This window comes from Phlebotomus papatasi, chromosome 1 (genome assembly GCF_024763615.1).
Source record: "Phlebotomus papatasi isolate M1 chromosome 1, Ppap_2.1, whole genome shotgun sequence".
NCBI classification, from domain to species: domain Eukaryota; kingdom Metazoa; phylum Arthropoda; class Insecta; order Diptera; family Psychodidae; genus Phlebotomus; species Phlebotomus papatasi.
This window is the reverse complement of record NC_077222.1, coordinates 28,656,883-28,680,579: the sequence shown is the minus strand read 5'-3', so window position 1 is coordinate 28,680,579 and position 23,697 is coordinate 28,656,883. Positions and strand designations below refer to the sequence as shown.

General features: G+C 32.6%; 2 protein-coding genes across 2 annotated transcripts in view; one reads left to right on the top strand and one right to left on the bottom strand.

Moving 5' to 3' along the window:
* Window positions 1-23,697, bottom strand: part of LOC129799582 (muscle-specific protein 20-like) — a 39,304-nt gene that overhangs the window by 4,654 nt on the left and 10,953 nt on the right. Inside the window, exons 2-3 of the mRNA XM_055843607.1 lie at window positions 7,177-7,388; window positions 284-404 (exon numbers count right to left, since the gene is read on the bottom strand). Of these exons, the coding sequence (XP_055699582.1) occupies window positions 284-404; window positions 7,177-7,388 (333 nt within the window). The remainder of the gene's footprint in view (window positions 1-283; window positions 405-7,176; window positions 7,389-23,697) is intronic.
* On the top strand, window positions 16,263-18,216 carry LOC129799586 (myophilin). The gene is made up of 4 exons (XM_055843611.1): window positions 16,263-16,641; window positions 17,398-17,594; window positions 17,652-17,772; window positions 17,842-18,216. Exons 1-4 carry the CDS (start codon window positions 16,636-16,638, stop codon window positions 18,022-18,024), a joined length of 507 nt encoding a protein of 168 aa, XP_055699586.1. The 5' UTR covers window positions 16,263-16,635; the 3' UTR covers window positions 18,025-18,216.

Sequence of the window (23,697 nt, the reverse complement as noted above, 5' to 3'; positions counted from 1 at the left end):
GGTCAAACTTGGAATAAACCAATAATATTTAATTGAAATTATTAGAGGTAACTTTTGATGTTTTAGCCGCAAAGAGAAGCGCCTCGTGTCCAGCTATAATTGCGATAATAACCAATGGACACAGTTAATAATAATTTCTTTGTAATAAACCAAAAATTCTTTACGTAATATCAGCTGAAGTGTGTCTAAGTCAAGTTGTAATTTTAGAGATCATTCCCTGCAGCAACACGCGCATAAAATATCATAAACTTCCCCCGTAAAAAAAAAGTTTTGCTTCACTTACTGCACGTCCAACGGCAAAGATGGTTTGGGTGACGAGAGCGATATTCTTGCGGTCCCACAAATCCGTGGTCTGGAAAAGATCCACATCAGCTAAGCCGTATTTGATGCATGCTTGCTGGAATCTGCAAATGAAAGGAAATGAAAAAAAAATTGAAGATGATTTTATGAGTGAGAAAAATTCCGAGGGAAGGGAATAACGAGCTCTTATTCCGAGTACTCGAGGCGCATAAAACTGATGCTGCACGCACAAGTGGCGCAGATTTGCTTGCCTTTATACCCATTTCTGTAGCCAGCATCGAGTGCTGTTGTGGTGAGCAATTCTGTGCCACGAAATACCAGGCGCGCACATTTTCCCGCATCACCAAGTGTGACAAACCCGACATTTGCCTTAGATTCCCTGGCGCGCATTCTTCCAAATGCCACAGCCGCAGTCACATGTGGCTGCTTCAGGCACTGCTGCGGTCCCAGAAGCTACCCAGATGCAGCCAAGAGTAGCATAGGCGGTTCACAGATAACCATCGCAATTTCTCGTATGACTTGCTAAAACGCCCCCTTAATCAATGCTAATACTGAGATAAGCATCAGCTGGATAGGCGTGTAAAATCTTAGGACGCATAATAAATCATCATAAAACAACGATAAAGATCTGAATGAGTTTTCACTGACATGATTAAGAAGAAAGTGCTCTAAATTTGCATTAAAAGTTTTTTTTACGAATTTGAAATAATTAAATTTTTATTGTACGAACATGAAGAATTTCTCTGCATTGTTTATAAAAAAAGTGATTTAAAATAGAATGTTTTTTTCTTCTTCAAATTACCCCTGTTGATTGAAAACTGTTTTTTACTGCTTTTATGATTATTAATTATTATTAAAAGTTAAACATCAGATTCGAAATTAAATTCATCCATGTGAAAAAAAAACCCAAACTGTAAATATGTTTAAACAATTTACATCCAAATTAATAGATTAAATGGAAATAGTAAATAGAATGAAAATTATAGGACATATAGCTATATTCCTGCTCACCTATTAAATGATTTTAATTACATAATAAGAACTTCTATACAAGTCTTTTAATTTTAATAAATGACTTTCGAGAAATGATCACATTGGTATGTGACCCTAGTACTCCGAAACAAATGTTTAACCATTGTATTGTAAGTGCAAGAATATTTGCAACAAAAATATTTTGCCATTTGCAAACTAGTCGTGAAAGGGTTTATATTGTGTTTTGCCTCTTCTTGCTAAACTTTAAACCGAAAAATTCAAATGGAAGATAACCATACAATAAATAACGCAATGAGTTTTCATGTGGATCATTTATTTGTTAGCAAACAAAGTATGGAGTTCTAATAAAAATTCGGATTTCTTTTCTAATGATATCCTGATTCTTAAAGTTCTACTAAAGTTAAACCTAAGATTGTGGATAACAATTTTTAGCCAGAACAAAAATTCTAGTTCTAAAGCACTTCATGAAGAGATATTTTAACAGTTAATTCGTTAATTTGTAAACACTAGTATTTACTTTAAAATTCACATTTCGCTTTATATAGTGAGTTTCTAAGTAAATTCTGCTGAATTTAATTTTACTATAAACTACCGTTCGGATTTTTATGTTAGAAGGATTGAGAGAGAATGGGCTCTCAAAGTATGTAACTAGATGCCACATCAAGAGATCCAAGTACACGTTCTTCTTCTTTGACATTCTAGACCGGACTGCCTCTGTGGGCTAGGCTCTCCAACTTATAGGTACAGTAACAAAGACCCAGAAGGCAATGACACCGCAGCGGCTTAGAAGCGGCCCAGGAATGGATTCAAATACTAACATTTATAACAAACAGGATTTTTGCAAACGTATACAATTCATTAGGAATAGGTTTGCAATTTATTATTTAAACGACTTAAGTTTATTAAAAAACAAAAAACCAAACTTCATTGACTTCTGTCCAATATAGTTAAACCCGTTCTCAGACCCGAATGATTTGTCATAAAAGCGTCCTTAGTATTAGATCGTGAGTTACGCCTTCGGCAGGGGTATCACAGAGAGGTTTAGCAATGAAAGTTTGTTCATATTGGTCCTTCGTAGGGAATAAATCATTAAAAGGAATGCTGGGGGTTCTATAGAAACTTTTGGCGGCCAAGGTGCTCATACACGTGCTTGCCTTAAGAGCTCGTCCCTTATCATTTATCTTCAACTACGAAGGCAGTCAAAATTCCGAATGCCAAAATCCCGAAAGGGCCAAAATCTCGAAAGCAAAAATCTCGAAAGCCAAAATCCCGAATGTTCAAAATCCTGAAAGAGATGAAATTATATGGAGGATAATGTGTATAATAATTTCCCAAGACACAGAAAATTTCCCTTTGACTCCAACAAGCCAGGGTGCAATTGTGGGAGTAGCTATGACGACAGTTTTAAGATTTCGGAATTTTGGCTTTCGGGATTTTCCCTTTTGGGATTTCAACCGGGAACCTTATCTAAATCTAATGAAATCTATTCTAATTTAAACTATTCATAAAAATTATTTTTGAAATTGAAATAAATTTGTAATCAAAATCCTGGTTATCTTTTAATCCTACAACCCCAATTTTTGCTAAAGTAAACTGTATCAAATTGCGACGAAGTTGCATGTAAGCGTCAAAATCTTAAGTTCAAAATGTAGCACTTTAATTAGAAATTAATTTATTTCTTTTTAAGGACTGTTGCTTAAAACCTTGTAATGTAGATAGCTTATCGTCTTTCGTTTATCCAAAATCATTCTTAAAACATTTTAAAAATGGTTTAAAATATAAACATAGCTTTGAGTAATATTTCGGCCACTTTCATTCTCAAGTTTCCTTGTCTTTCCGGATTTCTTCCAAAATCTTTTTCACAATATCTCATTTGTCGAAGCGATATTTTTTGTTTTTTTGCCTTGCAAAATATTTAGAGTATGCAAAAACTAAAATGCATGGAAATTTGGTAAATGAAATTGGTAAAAGAAATGGCCGAAATTGTAAGCCGACCGAAATTTTGTATACAGTAATCCGAACACCTAAAAGTACGAAAATTCTGTATCAAGTCCCTTTATTTATCTTAAAATTTATTAATTATTGATTCCCATTTTCATGATTTACAAAATAATTGATTAAATAGCCTCCTTTTGCGTATGTAACAACTTATCTTTTTATTTAGTAACTTTAGTGTCTTTAAACTTTAGCAATCTTTAGTAAAATTTCATAATTGTTTTTAATGATTTTCTAGTAACCGTAAACCTGCTGGATATATATAGAAAATTATAAAATCATAGGGGGTAACGCGTTACCTTCGGACGATTTATACTTCGAATCATTATTTTTTTTATGTTTAAAAATGAATTTGGCCCATTATAATATTATATTTTAATTTTTTAATAGCTAGTCCAGTATCCCAAATTTCAGAAAAAAAGCTATGGATGAAATCCATAAGAAACACATAGAAAAAATTTGTAATTTTAAAGCTTATTGATTGGTAAGGTAATAGTCATCTGTCAGCTATCTTTTGTCTATTTTCTGATTTCCCAGCAAGTTAAATCTTAACAAAGATAAAATTAAAATTGCAGAACAATTAAATAATTTTTTGAACTATAAACCGAGAAATTCTTAATGTTATAAAGATGTTTAATTCATATGCTTTATCTGCTATGAATTATTAACCCATTGATTTTCCAATTGCAAAATGAATCGCCTAACCTGTAGTTACAATTATTAAATAAGTTTATGAGATAATTCTAAAAAAGAAAAGTAAATTAAAAACGAACAAGTCATAGAAAATCCCAAAAGTAATGGTTATCACTAACAATAACTCATTACATGACACTAATCCTACAAAATTGAACTTATAAGTCCTAGTTAATCCAAACTTATAACAAACTATCTGTTAAGTCAGCTTATTTTCTCATTCAATTCAGTCTCAATCCCACAGAGAGTATTCCTACAAGTTCTATTCCTACCCTTGCGATGGTATAAAAAATATTCATTGGGGTGTAAATTGCAAAATACAAAAAAGAAATCAGTACGAGGAGTACCAGGCTGTGAATCGCGAATTGCGCCACCCCCGATTGCGATAGCGAGGGAGCGAAATGACTCCAGTAACTTCTGAAAGCCTCGTAAAGTTGTGGACAAGACCTCAAGGTCTTGAAGTTGGCAAGCTCCTGCAAATTCATCTCGTATTGATTCCTGTTGCCTCTCTGCTAAAATTCACTACTCGCTTGACATACGGTCGCCCCATACGGCCACATCCCTTTCGATTAATCCAAAGAGGAGACATGGGAGCAGGTGAGGTGCACACATGCCCCGCAACTGTAGTGTCAGTGCTGTCCGTGACATCAATCTGACAGGCATAGCAGCAAGTGCTCTACCAGGCGCCAAGAAGAGACTCGAGGCAAATCTGTTGAAAACCACGCGATAGGGCAATGAACGCTACTGCCGTGGCAGGTTAACACTTGGAAGACTGAAGTCGGAAAAAAACCCTCCTTTGTCTTTTGTTCAAAATCATATTGAAAATTTAAGTTCTATCATAAGGGCATTTAATACCGTAACCGGATCATTTTTAATCCTTAAAGAACGTTCTAAAGTCTATTATGCTGACAAAATTCAAAGTGTTATAATAAATGAAAGAAATAATAAGAGATGATGTTCAAAAATAATTAGAAATAAATGGAGCACATTTGAATTGGGGAAATATGGGCATTTATTTCTTTAATTTAATTTAGTTAATTTGATTTTTAAATAGAACCGGATTTTACCATAATATTATTAGTTCCACGAACCAATTGTGAAGCTAATTCTAATTTATTTGGAAGACAATTTCAAAAATTTTCAAAAGGTAGTAGAGATTGGAGACAAGTTTGACGAGTCTAAAATTACAATATTCTGTATATTCCAAAAATCAACCAAGGCTACAAAATTTTACCGTAGATAGCTTTCAAAAAACACCTTGGTACTACGTTTTAAAAGATTCAATTAGGAAATATAAAAAAATAAGAAAGAAATAAAAATTATATTGAAATTTTGAGACTGGTTTTTGGAATAGGGTAAGTGTGCCAAATTTCGGCATAGTTGCATGTAATCGTCAAAGTCTTAAGTTTGAAATATTTTAAATTCAAATTGATTTTTTTTTTATTCTTTCTTCTGAAAGAGTGTTGCTTGGAACCTTGTAAAGAGTTTACCGTCTTTATTTACTCTAAAATCATTCTTAATACATTTTAAAATGAATAAAAATATAGACATAGCTTTGGTGCCCTATTTCGGTCACCTTCATTCTCATAGTTCCTTGCCCTTCGGGAATTCTTTCAATGTCTTTTTCACGTCATCTCGTTTGTCGAATCTACATTTTTTGTTATTCTTTTGCATTGTATAATCTCTAGAGTACGTAAAATCTAAAAGTTCATGAAAATTCGAGGAACAAAAAAGGTGGCCGAAATTGCAAGCTGGCCGGAATTTGGCACACTTACCCTATGTATATTCATGAGAGCAAATTTTAATATTGATCAAGTTAATTAAAAGCATTGATCATTCGTTATAATTATGGTACGTAGAGTGCTAAATTTCATATAAGAATTTACTGGTCTGATTTTTATCAGATTTTTGGCTAATTTAGCCAAAGTTCTCATGGGTACTTAAGAGCCCAAGCAGCAATTTTTTTCTTAAAATAGTCTTATAGAATTCCCTAAGTAAAGCACTATAGAACTGAAGACCTATCTATTTACTTATAACGCTCTTGCTTCCATCATTGAGATTACTATAAGTCAAGTGGCGCACTCTTAAGGTTCAAGAGTTGCTATAGGAATTTCCACAGAAAATTTTCAATTTAATTCTTTTAAAAGTGCACTGTGTTATCACACTTGCACATTAAAATTTTAATGTGATTCACATTAATTGTCGCTTGTGAGCGTCCAAATATGTTATTTGTGTCTTTGAGTCACTTAATATTTAGGATTTTTCTATTTATTGATAAAGAAGTGGACTTGGCCTGCAAAAATAAGTTTAAATTTACCTAAAGCATAAATATTTTTCACATTAAAAAATTAAAGAGAAAATCGCATTAATTTTTCGCATTAATGCTATAAATCAATTTATATCACACTTTGCGGGCCAAGTCTACCTTTTTATCAACAAATAGATCAAATTTTGAATATAAAATGATTCAAACACACAAATTACACACTTGGACTCTCACCAGCGACAATTAATGTGAATCATATTAAAATTTTAATGTGCAAGTGTGATAACACAGTAATACTTGGTTCTATAAAGCAGCTATTTTGCTTCTTGGGAGTCTTTTTTAATTGAAAAATAGTTTTTCGGTTCTTCCGAATCGGTCAAAGAAGGGTTAACTTGGCGCGATTGTTGTAACACGCGAGGCATGTTGCTTGTTTCTGCTGCCTGGTTACATCGTCCAATCTTTATGCTAAGAAATTTAAATTATCCGAGGACGACAAACAAAAGGGAGCTAGTTTGCACAGGTTTGCGTCTAAATTAGTCAACAAGACGGCAGCGGGTGGCATTAGAGAGACCGTTGAGATTCCCACGACGCGGATTTTGCCGGGGACCCTCCCTTGGCATCTCTCAGGAGAAATGGCACTCTCCCTACCTTCTAGCTTCCCGCCATGCTTCCACATTGTATACTCAAACTGTGACCGAAGCACCAGGGGAAGGAGAAATCAAACGGATGCCTTTTGCTACATGGATGGAATAGGCGGGGGAACAGAGTGGCCGGCAATGGAGGAGCGCCAGAGTGTTTGGGGCAATTGGAGCTCACGCGTATGTACAGAAAATGGTGATCCATTGTGCTCCAAGTATAGCAGGCGCTCAGAAGCGAGCCACACACTGCTTGAATGCTGTAAATATAATTAAAATTTTGCCGCTACTCACTGACTGATATTGTCCATCATTTTGTAATCACCGCCGGACGTATTAATCCGCTGGATAATTCCAGGCGACAGTCTGTTCATGAGCCTGCACAGAATAACACCATCGCGAAGGACATCCTCATAGAGGACTCCTTGGGGGAAACGTTCACCCAAAACTGTCTCAATCCAATGTTGGGCTTCAGCTTCCTGAGAGGGCTCTCGCTTGCCAGCAACCTGCAAAGAATAGAAAGAAAACTTAGATACTTCCTGCCAAGGAGGTGTGTCGTCCTCATTAATTAAGTCGTTGTTTGTTGATGGCAAATTTAGTTGAATTAATCAAATTTATTGGACCGCGTTGAACTCCAAGAATAATTTTTTGGCAGAAGCCTCATCGACGCATTCAATCAAAATACAAAAGCTGCACAATTTCTTCGACAAACTTATTTCTGTACTTCAGCAAAAAATACTATACATCATTCTAAATTTATCGTGGAGTAATCGCCTAAAATACATATTATGCCAGAGGAAAAGTGGGTTCACAGTTGGAGCCACTTGGGATTTTGAAAGTGCCTCTCCCTCTGGGTGGATGTCAAAGAAAATGGAGTCGGTCCCAAATGTAGACACCAAGTACCAGGCTAGAAAAAGGCAATAGCACAAACTGAAGTTCATTCTCTTCACCAAAAAAGCCAGCCCCACTGTATCCCCATCACTTTCCTCCCGCCACTTTACTCAAGCATTCCAACGAAAGCACCGAAAGTTCCATAGCACCAGGCGTCTACACGTTGTAGCTCCAGCTTCTTTTGGACTTTAACAGCCGTTCCATTCAAGCCATGTGACGACATATTCATTCATAATTTTCGAAGCTTTTTTTACATCAACCATTTCCTCCGCACTACACTCACTACACAACTTCAAAGTAGGGCAGTGGCATGGGTCTTGGCCAGTATTACACTTCTAGCCGTTTCAGAGAAATCTCAATTATTTTTTTTATCAAAAATACATATAGGGTAAGTGTGCCAAATTTCGGCATTGTTGCATTCAAGCGTCAAAGTCTCAAGTTTGAGATGTAATATTTTAAATACAAATTGATTTTTTTTATTCTTTCTTTTGTAAGAGTGTTGCTGGGACCCTTGTAAAGAGTTTACCGTCTTTATTTACTCTAAAATCACTCTTAATATATTTTAAAATAAATAAAAATATAGACATAGCTTTAGTGCCCTATTTCGGCCACCTTCATTCTCATAGTTCCTTGCCCTTCGGGAATTCTTCCAATATCTTTTTCACGTCATCTCGTTTGTCGAAGCTACATTTTTTGTTATTCTTTTTCATTGTATCTCTAGAGTATGTAAAAACTAAAAGTTCATGGAAATTCGAGGAACAAAAAAGGTGGCCGAAATTGCAAGCTGGCCGGAATTTGGCACACTTACCCTAGCAATATTTCGGTCAGCATTTTAGTAAATTTGTTAAACCAAAATCAAATTTTGTAGAGAAAGGTTTCCCAGACACTCTGGCTTCAAACACTTTATGTTTTTCAAATAAATTAATTAAATGAATATGAGAAAAATATGTAGTTTTCGAAGTCAGAGTGTTTTCGAAGCCTTAAAGCCTTCTCTTAAGTACAGTTTAGAAAAATCCATAATTTTTAATGCTTAAGAAAAAAAATAAAAAGTTATGCAGGATTCTGGAGCAATTTCTTTTTAATTCATGAATTTTCTATCTTTAAATGAAACATAAATATTTATTTATGTTCCATTATTAATTAATTAATTTTAATAATTAATTTTATTTGAGTTTGAATATTTAGGGTCACAGGAATACCTATTGGTACTTTAAGAACTTGTGTTATGCACAATTTGAAATATGAAATTTTGAATTATGTATCCTTTAAGAAAAGGTAGGGGATACTGAGGCAGAAAGTCACAAATCGTAAAATTCAAAATTCAATATCTTCCAAGGAAAAAAAAATAGCGGCTCAAATTATTTTCTATAGATAGCCTGCGTAGACCTACTTCAATGTCGTAAGTTTGTTAGAATTCGAACAAGAAATTTAGAAAATAAAAAAAATATCGAAATTTTTAGCCCTATTTTTGAAATATTTTCCTTGCAGAAGATAACAATTATTACCTACTTATTTTCCAAAATTGATGCACTGGTGAATATTTTCTAAATAATTTAGACTTTTTGAATACGAATCCGCTATCTGTTTTAGAATTTCACAAAAGTTCTTCTCTCCAAAAATCCTTTTATTAAAAATTACCACTTGGGGTAAAAAGTAACAAAATGTATAGAGCAAAAAGTAGCTAATAATTTTTAAAAATTCATTTTGTTTGGAGCATCAATACGGTATTAACCTGACGATCCGAGTAACACTGCCGATCGCTGGTACTCTTCCTTTATATTCAAAACCAATTAACCAAAATTATATAACTTTTTTTTTATTTACTTGGCTACATAACGTATTTTCGATTTGTAAATAATGAAATATTATTAGCAAAGATAAAATTGAGAAGTTATAGGGGAAAGTGGTCTGCCCTTGAATTTAAACACTTTTTTTCTCTTATTTTCAAAAGCAAAAATTCTATTTTGTTAATCGAAGTTAATAGAAAATAGTTAGTTGTATTTACTATAGTTCAGACAATAGGGTTTTTGCTTTGGAAAATAATAGAAAAATTTAAATATTCAAAGGCTGCCGCATTCAAAGACTTTCCCCTAAATCTTTTCATTTTTTTTACTGATCAAATGAATTTTTTTATTCACCAAAATTTAACTGACCCTATTTTTTCCGAAATGTTCTTAGAACTATGGAGATGAAAACAAAATCAAAATAAACCTGGACATTGGCTGTAATTGACTAACTAGGCCCAATTTGTCAGATGTGGAGAATTTTGCATAATTAAAACAATTTTATTCATAAGAATCCTAGCCAAAATTTTATTTCCGTTAACCGAAAACCTGTACCAAACTGTAAGCAATTGTATCCTTAGTGTAGCCACACACCATTCCTCTACCCTATAGTACTTCAGTTCGGTAGTGTTTGGATTGGACTGCTCACGGTCTTTGAATTTGTTTATACTTCGCACAAATTAATCATTGACCGTTTTGTAGTGACTTTTTTCACACTTTTTAATGGATTTCACGCCCACACCCATCATCAAGTAGATTCATTAACAACATAAACCATCTTTTTTTTTTAGATCATTGCAAAATATTGGTTGAATTCGCGTGATGATCCTGAAAAAGTAGAGCAGACAAATAAGATGCAAGAATTAATTGAAACCACGGCTTTATCGGCAATGTGCTGCCAAAAAGATGTGAATTAATCACATAAAAGCACTTTATAGCAAGAATGATTTTAAAATTCTCACGAAGTTGTACATTTATTATCTCAGACAAGAGTATGACGCAATTTTATGGGCAACATTTTTGGAATCCTCGCGAAAATTCGGCGAATTGAGTGATTTTGCTACAATTTAATTTCATCAATCGTTAGAAGACATAGTAATTAAAAAAAAACAGAACAGACATACAATTCAATAACGTCATCGTGGAAATATTGCCATCAGCTCCATATGGTTCAATACGTAACTGAAACATTTGAGTAAACTCAACTCTGCTTGTAATGAAATTTAATGCTAAACATTGTCATATATATTTCATTAAACTGTAAGCAAAGATTTTTATAGCGTGATTTTAATTTGTATTGTAATAGATAATATTTTGAAAATCTTTCAACAAAGCGCGCCTCTTGATACATTGATCTTTCTGAATTAAAGAAAATTCTGGCACAATTTCTGCACATTTTTTTTTAATTCAAGGAATTTGTTTGATTTTTCCTAATAGCCTTAATTGAATATAAAAATTTTTGGCAGAATATTCCCAATTCTTTAACTTAGTTATTAACAAATAAATTGATTGAAATTTGTTGAAAGTCCAACTATATTAATTCTTAGGATTCTTACCATTCTTACATTTATTACCCATTCAATAACCTAATAGTTTTGTGAAATTTTAATTATACAAAATTTAGTAGCTTTTAACTATTTTTTGTTTAAAAATTATTTGCAAAATTATTCCAATACGAAATAAAACTTAAAATCATGGTTAGCATTAACAAAACTCGTAAAGTTAATCAACTATGCAAAAATCACTAATTTAGTTTGTCTTTTCTTTGCATCTACGAGTTTTTCCTTGACGAAAGATTTTCAAAAATATTAAAAAGTGTCAAAGAGAAACACTGCGTGCAATGTAATTATGTAGAAACGATTATAAATATTTAGACATTTAGAGAAAAATGAATTAGGAAAGAGCTTTTTTTTTAATCAGACTACAGATTTAGTGAAAAATTTATTTATTTTCTTTAGGTTTAGAATTTTAGAATTTTATTTATTAATGCCCAGGTTATATAAATAACATTTAGAACTATAAATTTTATTATAGGTTAAGTTATAATGCGTTTTTTACTTATTTTATTTGATAGGACGTGCCATTTAAAATAGGTCTACGTCTACGAGCTGGGCAGTTGAGTAATAGATGGAAAGGATACAGAAAGGAAGATATTTGTTCATAAACAATTAACCAAAAACGTAGGGTAAAGTTGTATAAGTTGGAAAATGGTACAATATCTTGATGAATTTAGTAGGGGAGACCGGGGTACAATTAGCCAGGGGCAGAAGTAGACAGTGGATTTTTCTCGGTTCCCTTAAAATGTACCTTGAGCAAAGTATTTTTTAATGAAAGTAGGAACACATCCCCATATTCCCAGAAATATTTATAAGTCTGATCCTGTTATCCTACAATTTAGAAGCATTTTTATAAAATGGGTATAAAACTGTAGTTTTGATGTTTCAGTTTTTGGACCAGCATTTGGTTTTCTGAGTTTGTAGTCAAGATTTCATAGTTTTACCTCGTTTCTGGTTTCATAAGCCTAATTAAAAAATATTTTTCACTTGGATAATAATTATCCAATTTTTTATATAAGATGAAAAACACTAAAACAGCCCTCGGGGCAGTTGTAGCTACTCTTCCGTGGCCGGATAAAACTATCAATGATTTTTCACTAATACATGGATAATTGTTAGATGAAAGAGTACTATTGATATTCCAAGCAATATTGCCATTCGGATGAAAAATTTGTGAAATAGATTTTTTCAGGATATTTTCATTAATTTTGCCGCAATTACAAAAATGTCATAAAAAAAGTCGGCTAAAGTCTTTTTCATTAGGTTTAAGTTACATATTTAGTATCAGTGGGCTTCAGTGGATCAAGTGAAATAACACTTGGTATTTCCAGTTTTAAAATTTCGTCTGGAAAACTGGTGGCAAATAGCACCCCGAAAGTGGCTAAATCTACCCAGGCCGGGGCAGGTGTAGCCAATGTGTCATACTTTTTTCATTGTCCTCTCTAGAAAAAGCCAAGGATTTGAGAGCTCTGAACTATACGGTTTTATACAGCCAATATCTTAATGTTACTTATGAAACATAAAAACATTAGACAAACTTTATCATTTTTTCACAAATCATGCGCGAAAAAAAAGCTTCATTTGCTGGCTAATTCTACCCCTGTCTCCCCTACTTCATTTTTATTTGTATATTTTTAATGCTTTAGTTTTATAATTAGGTTCGTTGTGCTTAAAAAAAATAGTACTGTATTTATCAAGAAAAAATCCCTGTCCAACTTGTACCGGCGTATTGTCCAACTTGTAACATTATGTACAACTTGTATCGCTTTACCCTATACATTTTTTTTTAAATTTACAGATTGCCCTTTTCGAATTGTTGGCTGCATCAGATTAATCAGTATTTTGTTAAAAACGGTCAGTAAAAATAAATATAAAATAATAATAAAATAAATAATTATAATAAGAAAAATAAAAAGTGTTCGAAACAAGATTGTGTGCGATGCCTGAAAGCTTTTTCCTACTTTTTCTTTTTTATCGTTGTTGTTATAATAACACTGATACAACAACTATGAGTTTCCCAATTTCTGATATGCATTTCATACAATGCTAATTAAAGAAAATGAAAAGTAGTAGCCGACCTTGACCTAATGGAATTTATCCGGAAAATATATAAGCTTAACACGAAATATTCTTAATAAGGAGAATCATCAAGAGATGTTTGATGTTTAGGATACAAATAAAGAAACCTGTAGGGGAATTCTGTAATTTTCGTGGCATTGTCACGCGTGAGTTCGAAACCTGACAATGCCATTCGAGCTTTTTTTGGCATATCATATGAGTTCGAAAATTCAATTCATTGAATTTTTAATGAAATCCTATTACTTGGTGATTTTATGAAAATACAGTCCGTCTTTGTTGATTTGTTTAACAAAATTCATTTTCATTTGAATTGTCAGAAATCTCAAATATGTGACTTTTGACAATGTCATGTGAGCTGAAATGACAATGTCACGGCTACAGAATCGCATTTTCGAAAGAGCTTTGACATTGCCAGAGCGTTACAGAATTCCCCTCCTGGAATCCAATCCTAAAGTAATGGTAAACGCGCTACTTTCGGTCGACTCAAACTTCGAAGATCTAATGTTTTTTCAATATGTTTGACCTATTAAAATATTAATATTAGGTGAGATTCTTAATAATAAAAAAGAGCCATAATGAATCAATTCCATAACAACAGAAAAAATTAAGTTATCCGAAACTTCAGTCGTCCGAAGGTAAGGCGCTTTCCCCTATACTTATCAATGACTGGCAGATCTAGTCTCATAAGTAAGTACACTTTTTTAAGAGAAATAGGATAAATTCAGTACATTTAGTAGATCAATCAGACTTATTCATGGTTATTTTCTTGATTAAAATCGTACTTGGTATACTGAAATTATTGAAAAATTGCTATTTCTCCTAAACATGTAAAGCTAACTAGAGCTATAGGGGAAATCGCGCTATCTTCGGACGACTCAAGCTTCGGACAATTCATTTTTTTCTCTATGTTCCTTATGGATTTCACCTAAAGGATTTTCTGAAAATTTGAGGCATTGGACTAGCTATTAAAGTATAATATTATAATGAGCCAAATTCATTTATAACACATTGAAAAAATTATTTGTGCGATGCATAAATCGTCCGAAGGTAGCGCGCTTTCCCCTAATTCATGACTAAAACTAAAAGCACTATAGAATTGCACCCTTGGATGAAGAGGTTCGGTGTTTTACTTTTTAAGAACTACCTTACGCTTTAACTATAAATTTAATTTGAGAAAAACTTTAATAAGCTCCGGCACACCTTTTAAATCAGGAAAATTTCATGGTCAAAACTCACATCCCTTTCATTCATAAAAGCTTTGCATATCTGTGCTATTCTTTCATACTCTTAATTTTAGTTCAGTCCAATTTTGAGAACGAAAGTATAGGATAGACTTATACAAATCTTTTGAGAAAGAAAGGGACGCGAATTTTGATTTCATGAAATTGTACTGACCTAAAAGATGCGCCGAAAGCAAAAATATCACGATGAAAATTTATCTAGAATTTTTATACACTATTTTATACGATAAAGCGAAAATAAAAATAAATTTAGAAAAGACAAAAAAAAACTTAATTATGGCTTTTCTTTACCGAAACCTTTACAAAATACCAGGTTATATCCGTGTAATGTGCAAGTAGAGGCCTAATATTATAATTGCTAACTGTTAATGCTCTAGATTTAGGCTGGACAATGTCCAAAGCCCGAGCTTTACCCTCAAGTGTAAAATGTTCTTTTAGTCTATGCAATTATAGTAAAAGTATCATTATGGTACTGGAAGCCGAGCAGTGAAGAAATAAACCAAATTACTTAGAGAAAGTTGAGGTGTTTTTCTTACGGCGCATCAGGACATCTCATCCGAGTAGGGGAAAGTACTCCCACCTCGAACGTTCATGCCTTCGAATAATGTAAATTTTCTTTTAGTTTTCCTAAGAGACTTACACATTTCTATAAAATATTACTTGGCTTATCATTAATTGTTGATAATTCCGTGATAAGTTAGTGCAAATCTCTTACGAATAACAAAAGAAATTCACATTCACGGCATGAACGTTCGAAGGGACAGCACCTTCCCCTATATTTTACGAAAACTTTATTGATTGAAATTCAGAAATATAGGATAAGTGTGCCAAATTCCGGCCAGATTGCAATTTCGGCCACCTTTTTTGTTCCTTGAATTTCCATGAACTTTTAGATTTTACGTACTCTAGAGATTATACAATGCAAAAGAATTACAAAAAATGTAGATTCGATAAACGAGATGACGCGAAAAAGATATTGGAAGAATAGGAAGATATTGGAATTGGAGAATGAAGGTGGCCGAAATAGGGCACCAAAGCTATGTCTATATTTTTATTTATTTTAAAATGTATTAAGAATAATTATATATAAATAAAGCCGGTAAACTCTTTACAAGGGTTCAAGCAACACTCTTTAAGAAGAAAGAATTAAAAAAATCAATTTGAATTTAAAATATTACATTTCAAACTTGAGACTTTGACGCTTGCATGCAACTATGCCGAAATTTGGCACACTTAACCTATATCATAAAGAATTATTGGGTAGAAGACAAAGCTGTCTTCTTCAAAACTCGATCTTCCGCCTGACCTTTTTAAAAACTTTTATTCTAGTTACCAATATCTTAAAATAGAAAAACCAATTATGAAAAAATACCCTTAATAATGAAATTGTAAAAAAACTTAAGCTAGATGCATAAGCCCATAAAAGGTAATAGACCTTTCTTTCTAAGATCCCAATTACAACAAATGATTCCAAAGGCCATAGTATTACTATTCTGTGTAATGTTTTCCTATTGAATGACAAGTGTTATGTATAGAAGTAACAAATCACTTTTTCACAAGTTCAAGGTTCCCACGTAATACAGCTGTTTAATGCCATGACATTGATCATAATGTTGTAAAAGAGCTATTTGCACTCAAAAAAACAAACAGTTTAAGTAAATTCTAAAAACTCTGGCACCTAACATTTCAATATGAAAATATATTTTTGCAACAGGCATCTTTATTAATAGCCTGTCATATGAGTTGCCCAATAATTGATATGAATAAAGCCAGGTATATTCAAGGGGGTTTCTTATAAATTGAGCAAATTTGTCTACAATTATTGAGTTATTAAATTATGCCTATGAGAAATTTGTAATGGGCTATTTTCTGACTATTGACCCACCCACGTAAATTTATCAGTCGCACTTCTTCACTCCAACACAATCTCTGTCCCGTTGATAGCGATGAGAGGGAGTTAATCTCTTCAGCAACATTTTCCCAATATCCACTCGCGCCGATTTTCGCCGACAAGTCTTTCCGTCCGCTCCTGTATTTTTGGTCTAATTAACTTTAAATTCAGTATTTTGAAACATTTCTTGTCAGTCGAAAGTTTGCGGCTTTTCGTGAAAGACGACATCTCAAGCATCAATCTTCGCACAGATCAAGTGCTCAATTAATTATTTTCCCAACATTTCTTAATTACATAAATTCTCTGTGAAAATGGCGGTAAGTAGCATTTTTCCCCATTTTTTTTTGTGTTCCATAAATTGGGATTTGGTGAATTTTTTGCACACCTATTTTTCATTTGTATAATCTTGGAGGAAAAGCTTACACAATCTACATGGATTTCTCTTTGACCACCAAAAAAATGTTGTGTGCAAAATTATTAAACAGAAATGAAGTTTACCAGAAAAAAAATCGCACAAAACCGATTAATTTTTTATTAGAGAGAAATAGTGAATGAAATTGAAAATTAGACATATTAAATTTTGATCAAAATGTTTATGGAAACATCGAAGAGATGTGAAAAGGAATGAAAAGCTCCTGGCAAAGTCTCAGTCTCTGTTTAATTTCAAGTACCATCACAAATGGTACAAATAGAAAATTTTCATTTAGAATTGACCGTGGATGTTCTTGACGCCACATACGTTTCTTCTCTAGTGTTTATACATTTGGATCAGTGCTAAAATTTATATTCCACAAGCCATAATCTCTCGGACAGAAGAGCACACATAGTATAAATATATGTTCACATAGCATTTCTTCTCTATTTCTTGAACTAAATCATATCCGAAAATAACAGTGCTTAACTCCCCAATGCTTGACGTGATTTGGACTGTGAGAAAAGATCTATCCGTGCGGGTGGTGGCCCCCAGAAAAGTTCAAGAGATGAGGATTTAATGTCTGTCGTATCAACTATTTTAAGACGATGATCGCATATATAAACATTGATACAATTTTTTCCCCATCCAATGCTTCCAGCCACGCAACAAGGAACAAGAAGCTGAAGTTCTCACTTGGATTGGAGAAGTTCTTGGCGAGAAGATATCTGGAGACTATGAGAATGTCCTCCGCGATGGAGTTGTCCTATGCAAATTGATCAATAAAATTGTTCCTGGAGCCGTAAAGAAAATCCAGGAGCGTGGAACCAATTTCCAATTGATGGAAAATATCCAGAGGTAACCCTAGATATACTTTTGCAAATATTCCATTCTGAATATCGAATTGTTTCCTAGATTCCAGGCTGCCATTAAGAAATATGGCGTACCTGAGGAAGAGATCTTCCAAACGGCTGATTTATTCGAACGTCGAAATATTCCCCAAGTTACCCTATGCCTCTACTCTCTAGGCCGAATTGTAAGAATACTTCTAATCTGAAACCTTCTCAAACATACAACCTAATCCATAAAAAATCCTCTGACTTAGACACAACTGCACCCTGAGTACAATGGCCCAAGATTAGGACCAAAGATGGCAGAGAAGAATGAACGTACCTTCACTGAGGAGCAACTTAGGGCTCACGAGGGCCAGCTGAACCTGCAGATGGGCTACAACAAAGGTGCCTCTCAGTCTGGTCATGGTGGTTTCGGCAATACCCGCCATATGTAGAAAAAATTACCCAATAACGATTGTATCACAAATGATTTCTTGTCTTTCTCATGCACAATTTGTAAGTTTATGATCGGAAAAAAATTGACCTAGGTAATTGCGCTTTTCTATTTTACACAAAAACCTATTTCACAAACCATTCATGTTATAAATGATGATAATTGAATGCACAATAAACTGCATTTGATGCTACATCGATGAGGAAATCTTTACTAACGATTTTATGTATAAATGGGCTCGGCAGGAAAAGTTAACCAATACTCTGGGTTCTACTATTGTGAAATTTCCCGTGAGGATCTGTTTGGAAGTCACAGCTCTTGTATTTGAAAAAGAAATCTGAGGGGTCTCGAACTTAGGATCTGATCAGTGGCTGGGAAATTATTCTGCTCAATTTTATATAAAGTACAGATATGAAGCATATGATATATTTAATTAGAATTGTGGAAATTTAGTTAGGGGGAAACTGGGGCACCACCAAACACGGGATACCACCAAACACTGCGATTTTTTAATAGGATATTGGATATCAGAGGATAAGACCGATAGGAATTTATAGGTACTATAGGGATGCTTGTCCACTGAAGCAATGATCGAGATAGTCCAAGTAGTTTAGAAATAAAAATTAGTGTTTGGTGCTACCTCGTGTTTGGTGATACCCCAGTTTCCCCTAAGCTACAAATTAAAGGAGATGACCTCTATACGTATGCCTTATTTCCTTTCTTTGGTAAAGAATTTCTGTGTTTTCCAATCCTAGAACTATATAATGAATACCACTCTACTACATAATAAATTTGAATGATAAAATCCAACAAAAAATCTTTTAAAAAAAATCGAATCTATGAATCTATACGGGCATTAATTTAAGGTTTATTTTCAAAATTTAATTCGTAAACCCGTTAAATTTTTTTGAAATAATTTAAGCATTGCAACATTAAATCTGTAACTATCTGTTTTTAAAGTTTCTATCTGAATATTTGTTAAATTAAAACTATAAAAAAAATTGACTAGCTTTATATAAATATTATAGATTAAAATTTTAACATTAGACTTCTCTAAAAAGTTCACTCTTGCATTTCAAAAAGGAAATAGTTCATACATATTTCAAACTTTTAGTAACTTTTAGAATCTTAATGTTTTTAAAGGGTAAATGGATTGTTTCAAATTCAGTATTGATTTTTTTTTATTTTTGTCAAATTCTAAGCTTATTATTTTAAAAGTATGGTTTATTCCTTCGTGGTTAAATAATTTTATTATTTAATTTTGTGCTTAAATTTCAAATCGTAGGATTTCAGGTAATTTTTTAATTGTTTTTTGTTGTTCTTTTTCACTTCATGAGATAAAAAGCCAAATAAGATTTTATTGGGATAAAATTTTAGTCGTTTCTTGGGTATGTACCTATTTAAATAAATTAAAATTCTTCATAGGGGAAAGTGCTCTCCCTTCGAACATTCATGCCTTCGAATAATGTGAATTTCTTTTATTATTCGTAAGAGATTTACACCATTACACTAAATTAACACGGAATTGTCAACAATTGATGATAAGCTAACTAATATTTAAAAGAAATGTGTAAGTCTCTTAGGACAATTAAAAGAAAATTCACATTATTCGAAGGCATGAACGTTCTTTCCCCTATATTTTACGAAAATTTTATTGATTGAAAATCAGAAATTACTGAAAATTAATGATTAATAATTAAGTAAGTTCAACAATAATTAAGAAATTAATTATTACTGAAAACTATCAGTAATATTTATAAAATTAAAAATTTGTCATCAGTTAAGTATTAATTATTTCATCGGAAAATTCTACAAAAGTTTTTTTTTGTAATCAAATTGCACTTATCAAGTTAATTTTATCTGAAATTTATTGAAAATCTTATAACATAAAGATGAATTATTCAATATGATTACCTATCTATTTTTATTTTCGTCGTGAAAATCCTATATGTTTAAAAAAAAGTACTTATCACTTAATGTTAAGAGCCTCAGTGAATCAGTTGATAGAGTAGTGTCTATTACTGTAAAGTTTCGGGTTCGAAACCCTTCACATGCAGATTTTTCAGCAGCCGTATCGAATTAGTCCAGTGAATAATTGAAAAGTAATGCCCAATGCATTGACAATGAACCGCCAAGCAAAAGAAGTTGGTACAGAAACGAGTTCGATATAATGAGATCTCAGGTAATATTTGCTTTTAAAATAATTGCATCATTTACAATAAAACTAACTTAAAATTTTAAACTAATTATTATAACTCGATCCACGTCTAATTAAGTATTAGTATCATAAGATTTTAGGTTCATCCTGGTTCTTCACTAGCTATAAATTTGAATGCATCAAAGCTCTTGCCAATCACAGAATCAAATTTCAAATTTTATTTAATTTTATTAAGGGATTATCGTAATTACCAAAATGATTCCCCAACAGTGGGAAAATTTTTCGTAAATTTGTTTTTGAATTTGCCATTAGGGACCATTAGGTTCATTAGGACCATTAATTCTCGTAAATCGTATAATCCAGTGAAAAATTCGTAAAAATTTGTATTTTTTAACACCTAACAAAATGACAAAATTCTACGAACACTTTGCTGTATTTTTTACGTTCATTTACAAACAGATGTTTGCGAAAGAACAAAAAATACTCCTCAAGTTATCATGTTACGAACAATGTTTTACTAACTTCTTAGTGGGTTATATGATTTACAAGCATATCATAAGTCCCTAGTAGGTATCCGCAAATATTTCCGAACAATTTGCGAAATATTTTTTTCTGTGTAGATAATCAAATGCAACATTTTTTTATAAAATCTTGAATTGCATGTAGATTATATTAAAATCTACAAATCTTTTGACAGGGTTTTTTCTACGGAAAGTGGTAATCACTTAAGACCTATAAGGGAAAGTGCCCATGCTTTACACGGTCCCAAGCTTTAAAATTACTAAATTTTCCCTATGTTCCTGAAAAATATGACTCCGCAATATATTTTAAAAACAGGATACTTTCCCCTAGTTTTTAAAATATGGGTGCAATAAGTAATATTTATTGAAAAACATAGGAAAAATTTAGTCATTTTAAAGTTTGAGACCGTGTAAAGCATGGGAACTTTCCCCTACATATTTATGTAAGTATATTAAATATTTATACTCATAAAATATCATGAATACAGTCAAGTGTGCTAATCCGGGCGCTTCGCTATCTGGATAGTTTATGACTAATCTACTTAAAATAATATTTTTATTTTTATTTTCGTAATATAGTCACTACAGTAACATAATATAACTATTCAATTTTGAGAAAATGCAAAAATAATATTTTTATCCATTAAATAAGTTAGTGTAATCGACTCATTTCAATCTTGTACCAGCTGGGTTCTTCACTAAAAATTTTCTAGCAGTGATATTTGATAGAAAACATTTATTGTTTTTTTTTTCCTTGCGAAAAAAACTATTTTAAATCCAAAGGTTTAATTAAAAGTGAATTAGCGAAAAGGCGATCCAGTTAGTGCATGCTGACTTATTTCAGTATTATCATTATTTTATAGATTTTCTTTAATATTTTTGATAATTTTTTATATATTATGTATTTGAATGAAACAGTGAATAATTCTATGAATTTAGAAGAAGTAAAAAATAATTTCATCAGTCCAAAAACAAGCGTTTAAGGAGCACTCTTCGGAAAAAGATCCAGTTACCCCACCTTACTATAAAGGTAAGGTTCTCTAAAATCTTTCTTTAGCAACAAAGTTCTCAAAGCTCAAGTCAATCAGAAAATGTGATAAGATTAAATTATTTTATAGCAAGCGCCTGGCAAGTTGGCCTTTTTATATGGAGCTATTTGAAGCCAATTCTTAAATTGATCTCGGACTCAGCTCACAGTGCTCCGAGGAAAAAAAATTATTTAAACAAAAATTTAGTATATTTACCCCTCCATACGGAAAGGTATCTTATAATACGGAAAAACTTCTCACTTTTTAAATATTTAGCATAACGGTAGCGAGTGCAAAATAATTCCCATATAAATTTAAATCGAAGTATGAGAAAGTGACTTCAAATTTCAACTTGCCAGGGGGTTGTTTTATAGGATTAAACATAATACTTATTTAGACGTGAATTTATGCTGAATTCTTAAGGTGCCATCGTTTCAGCACCAAAGGGCTCAACTTTGAATCACATCTATGTTAAGTAAGGAAAGTTTAACGAATTCTTTTCTATTATGAAGACATTGCCAATTGAACTTGATATATGAAATTCCCCCTCATCCCACTTAAAGCTTATCCAGTTAGACTTTAGACTGCTCATTGTTTAATGTATTGTAAGTTACAAATGGCTAAACAGCGAGAGAATGCTGTATTTTGCGTGCAATCTTTGGACATGCAGAAAGTTGCGTAATATGAAAGAACGCACTGTAATTATAATCGCGGTAGTGACTAACCCAAGTATATTAGATACTGATATGTAAAATAAAGAATTATATGGCCATTATACTATAGATTTCTGTGTTCAACAGCAGATACCTTGCGCAAGCCCCGCGGCAAATTTGATGGATGCTCGAATGACTTAGTAAACATCAATATAATAATTTTTTTATTACAATATCTATTTTCTCGGTAAAATAATGAGAGAAAAAACGATTAATTTCCACATTGAGTGTCTTAAAACACGATGAATTGTAAATGCAAATTCGAATCGCTTGGATGCAAAGCTGATGCTGCATTTTTGTTGTTAGCTTCAGCGTTAATTGACCATTTCGAATATAAATTTTCTTAAAAAAAAAAACAGTACTTAACCATATAGAATTATAGCGAAATGAAGCATCACCAGTTTTATGAGCAATATTTTTTGGTGAATAGAGTGTTCAACATTTGTATGATTTTCTTTTCTTTTTTTCTCAAGATTTCTCGATCGATTCGCTTTCTTTTTGCATGTTTTAGTTATTTGAGATAAGCAAAGAGAGAAAACTTCATGCCATCCAACTCACACCGGGTTAAACAAGAATCAAGTCGGAACAAGAGATTGTGGAAATTTTCTTAATTGCAATAATTATGTTTAGCTAATAGTACACTTATGATGAATATTGCTTGGTCTTTTTTCTTCTCTTGAGACAGAAGTCATCGGAACAGGTTAAAATGTGGCGCAATTCATGGATCTTAAGATTTTGTCCTTGATTATCGATTGGGATTTTTTGGATTTTAACCCAAGTTTCTTGTAATGCAAAATATTTTTATTTCTTTATTGAGCGAATTTCTGAAAACGAGTTCTATTTCAATTGCCAATTGAACTTATAACTTTATTATTAGTTTTTTTTAAGGTTACACCGCCAAGGTTATTGCCACAATTATCCAATTAATTGAAAGATGCGAAAAAGAGGCATGATTGGTGGATGATAAACATTTTTAGGGTGGCGCCTAATAAGTAACAATTACCAATAATTGACCACGACTAATTGTGTCTTGTTGCAAATTGCAAGTTTAACATCAATATAACCCCCCGTGAGACTTTTTAGTGGATGCATTTTTTAGCTGAGCTTTTTGCATTCACTTTTGTCTGGCGCTCAAACTCTAAAGTTGCTGTCCCCGATTTCCTCGATATTATTGAAATATATATACATATCCCCCCAATCCACAGTGGAACTGCACATTGCAAATCGATTGCATTTTCAAACTTGTTGCACATT

Coding starts and splice junctions, on each gene's coding strand:
- LOC129799586 (XM_055843611.1), top strand. Junction 17,595..17,651: donor TTGATGGAAAATATCCAGAG/GTAACCCTAGAT, acceptor ATTGTTTCCTAG/ATTCCAGGCTGCCATTAAGA. Junction 17,773..17,841: donor TCTACTCTCTAGGCCGAATT/GTAAGAATACTT, acceptor CCTCTGACTTAG/ACACAACTGCACCCTGAGTA.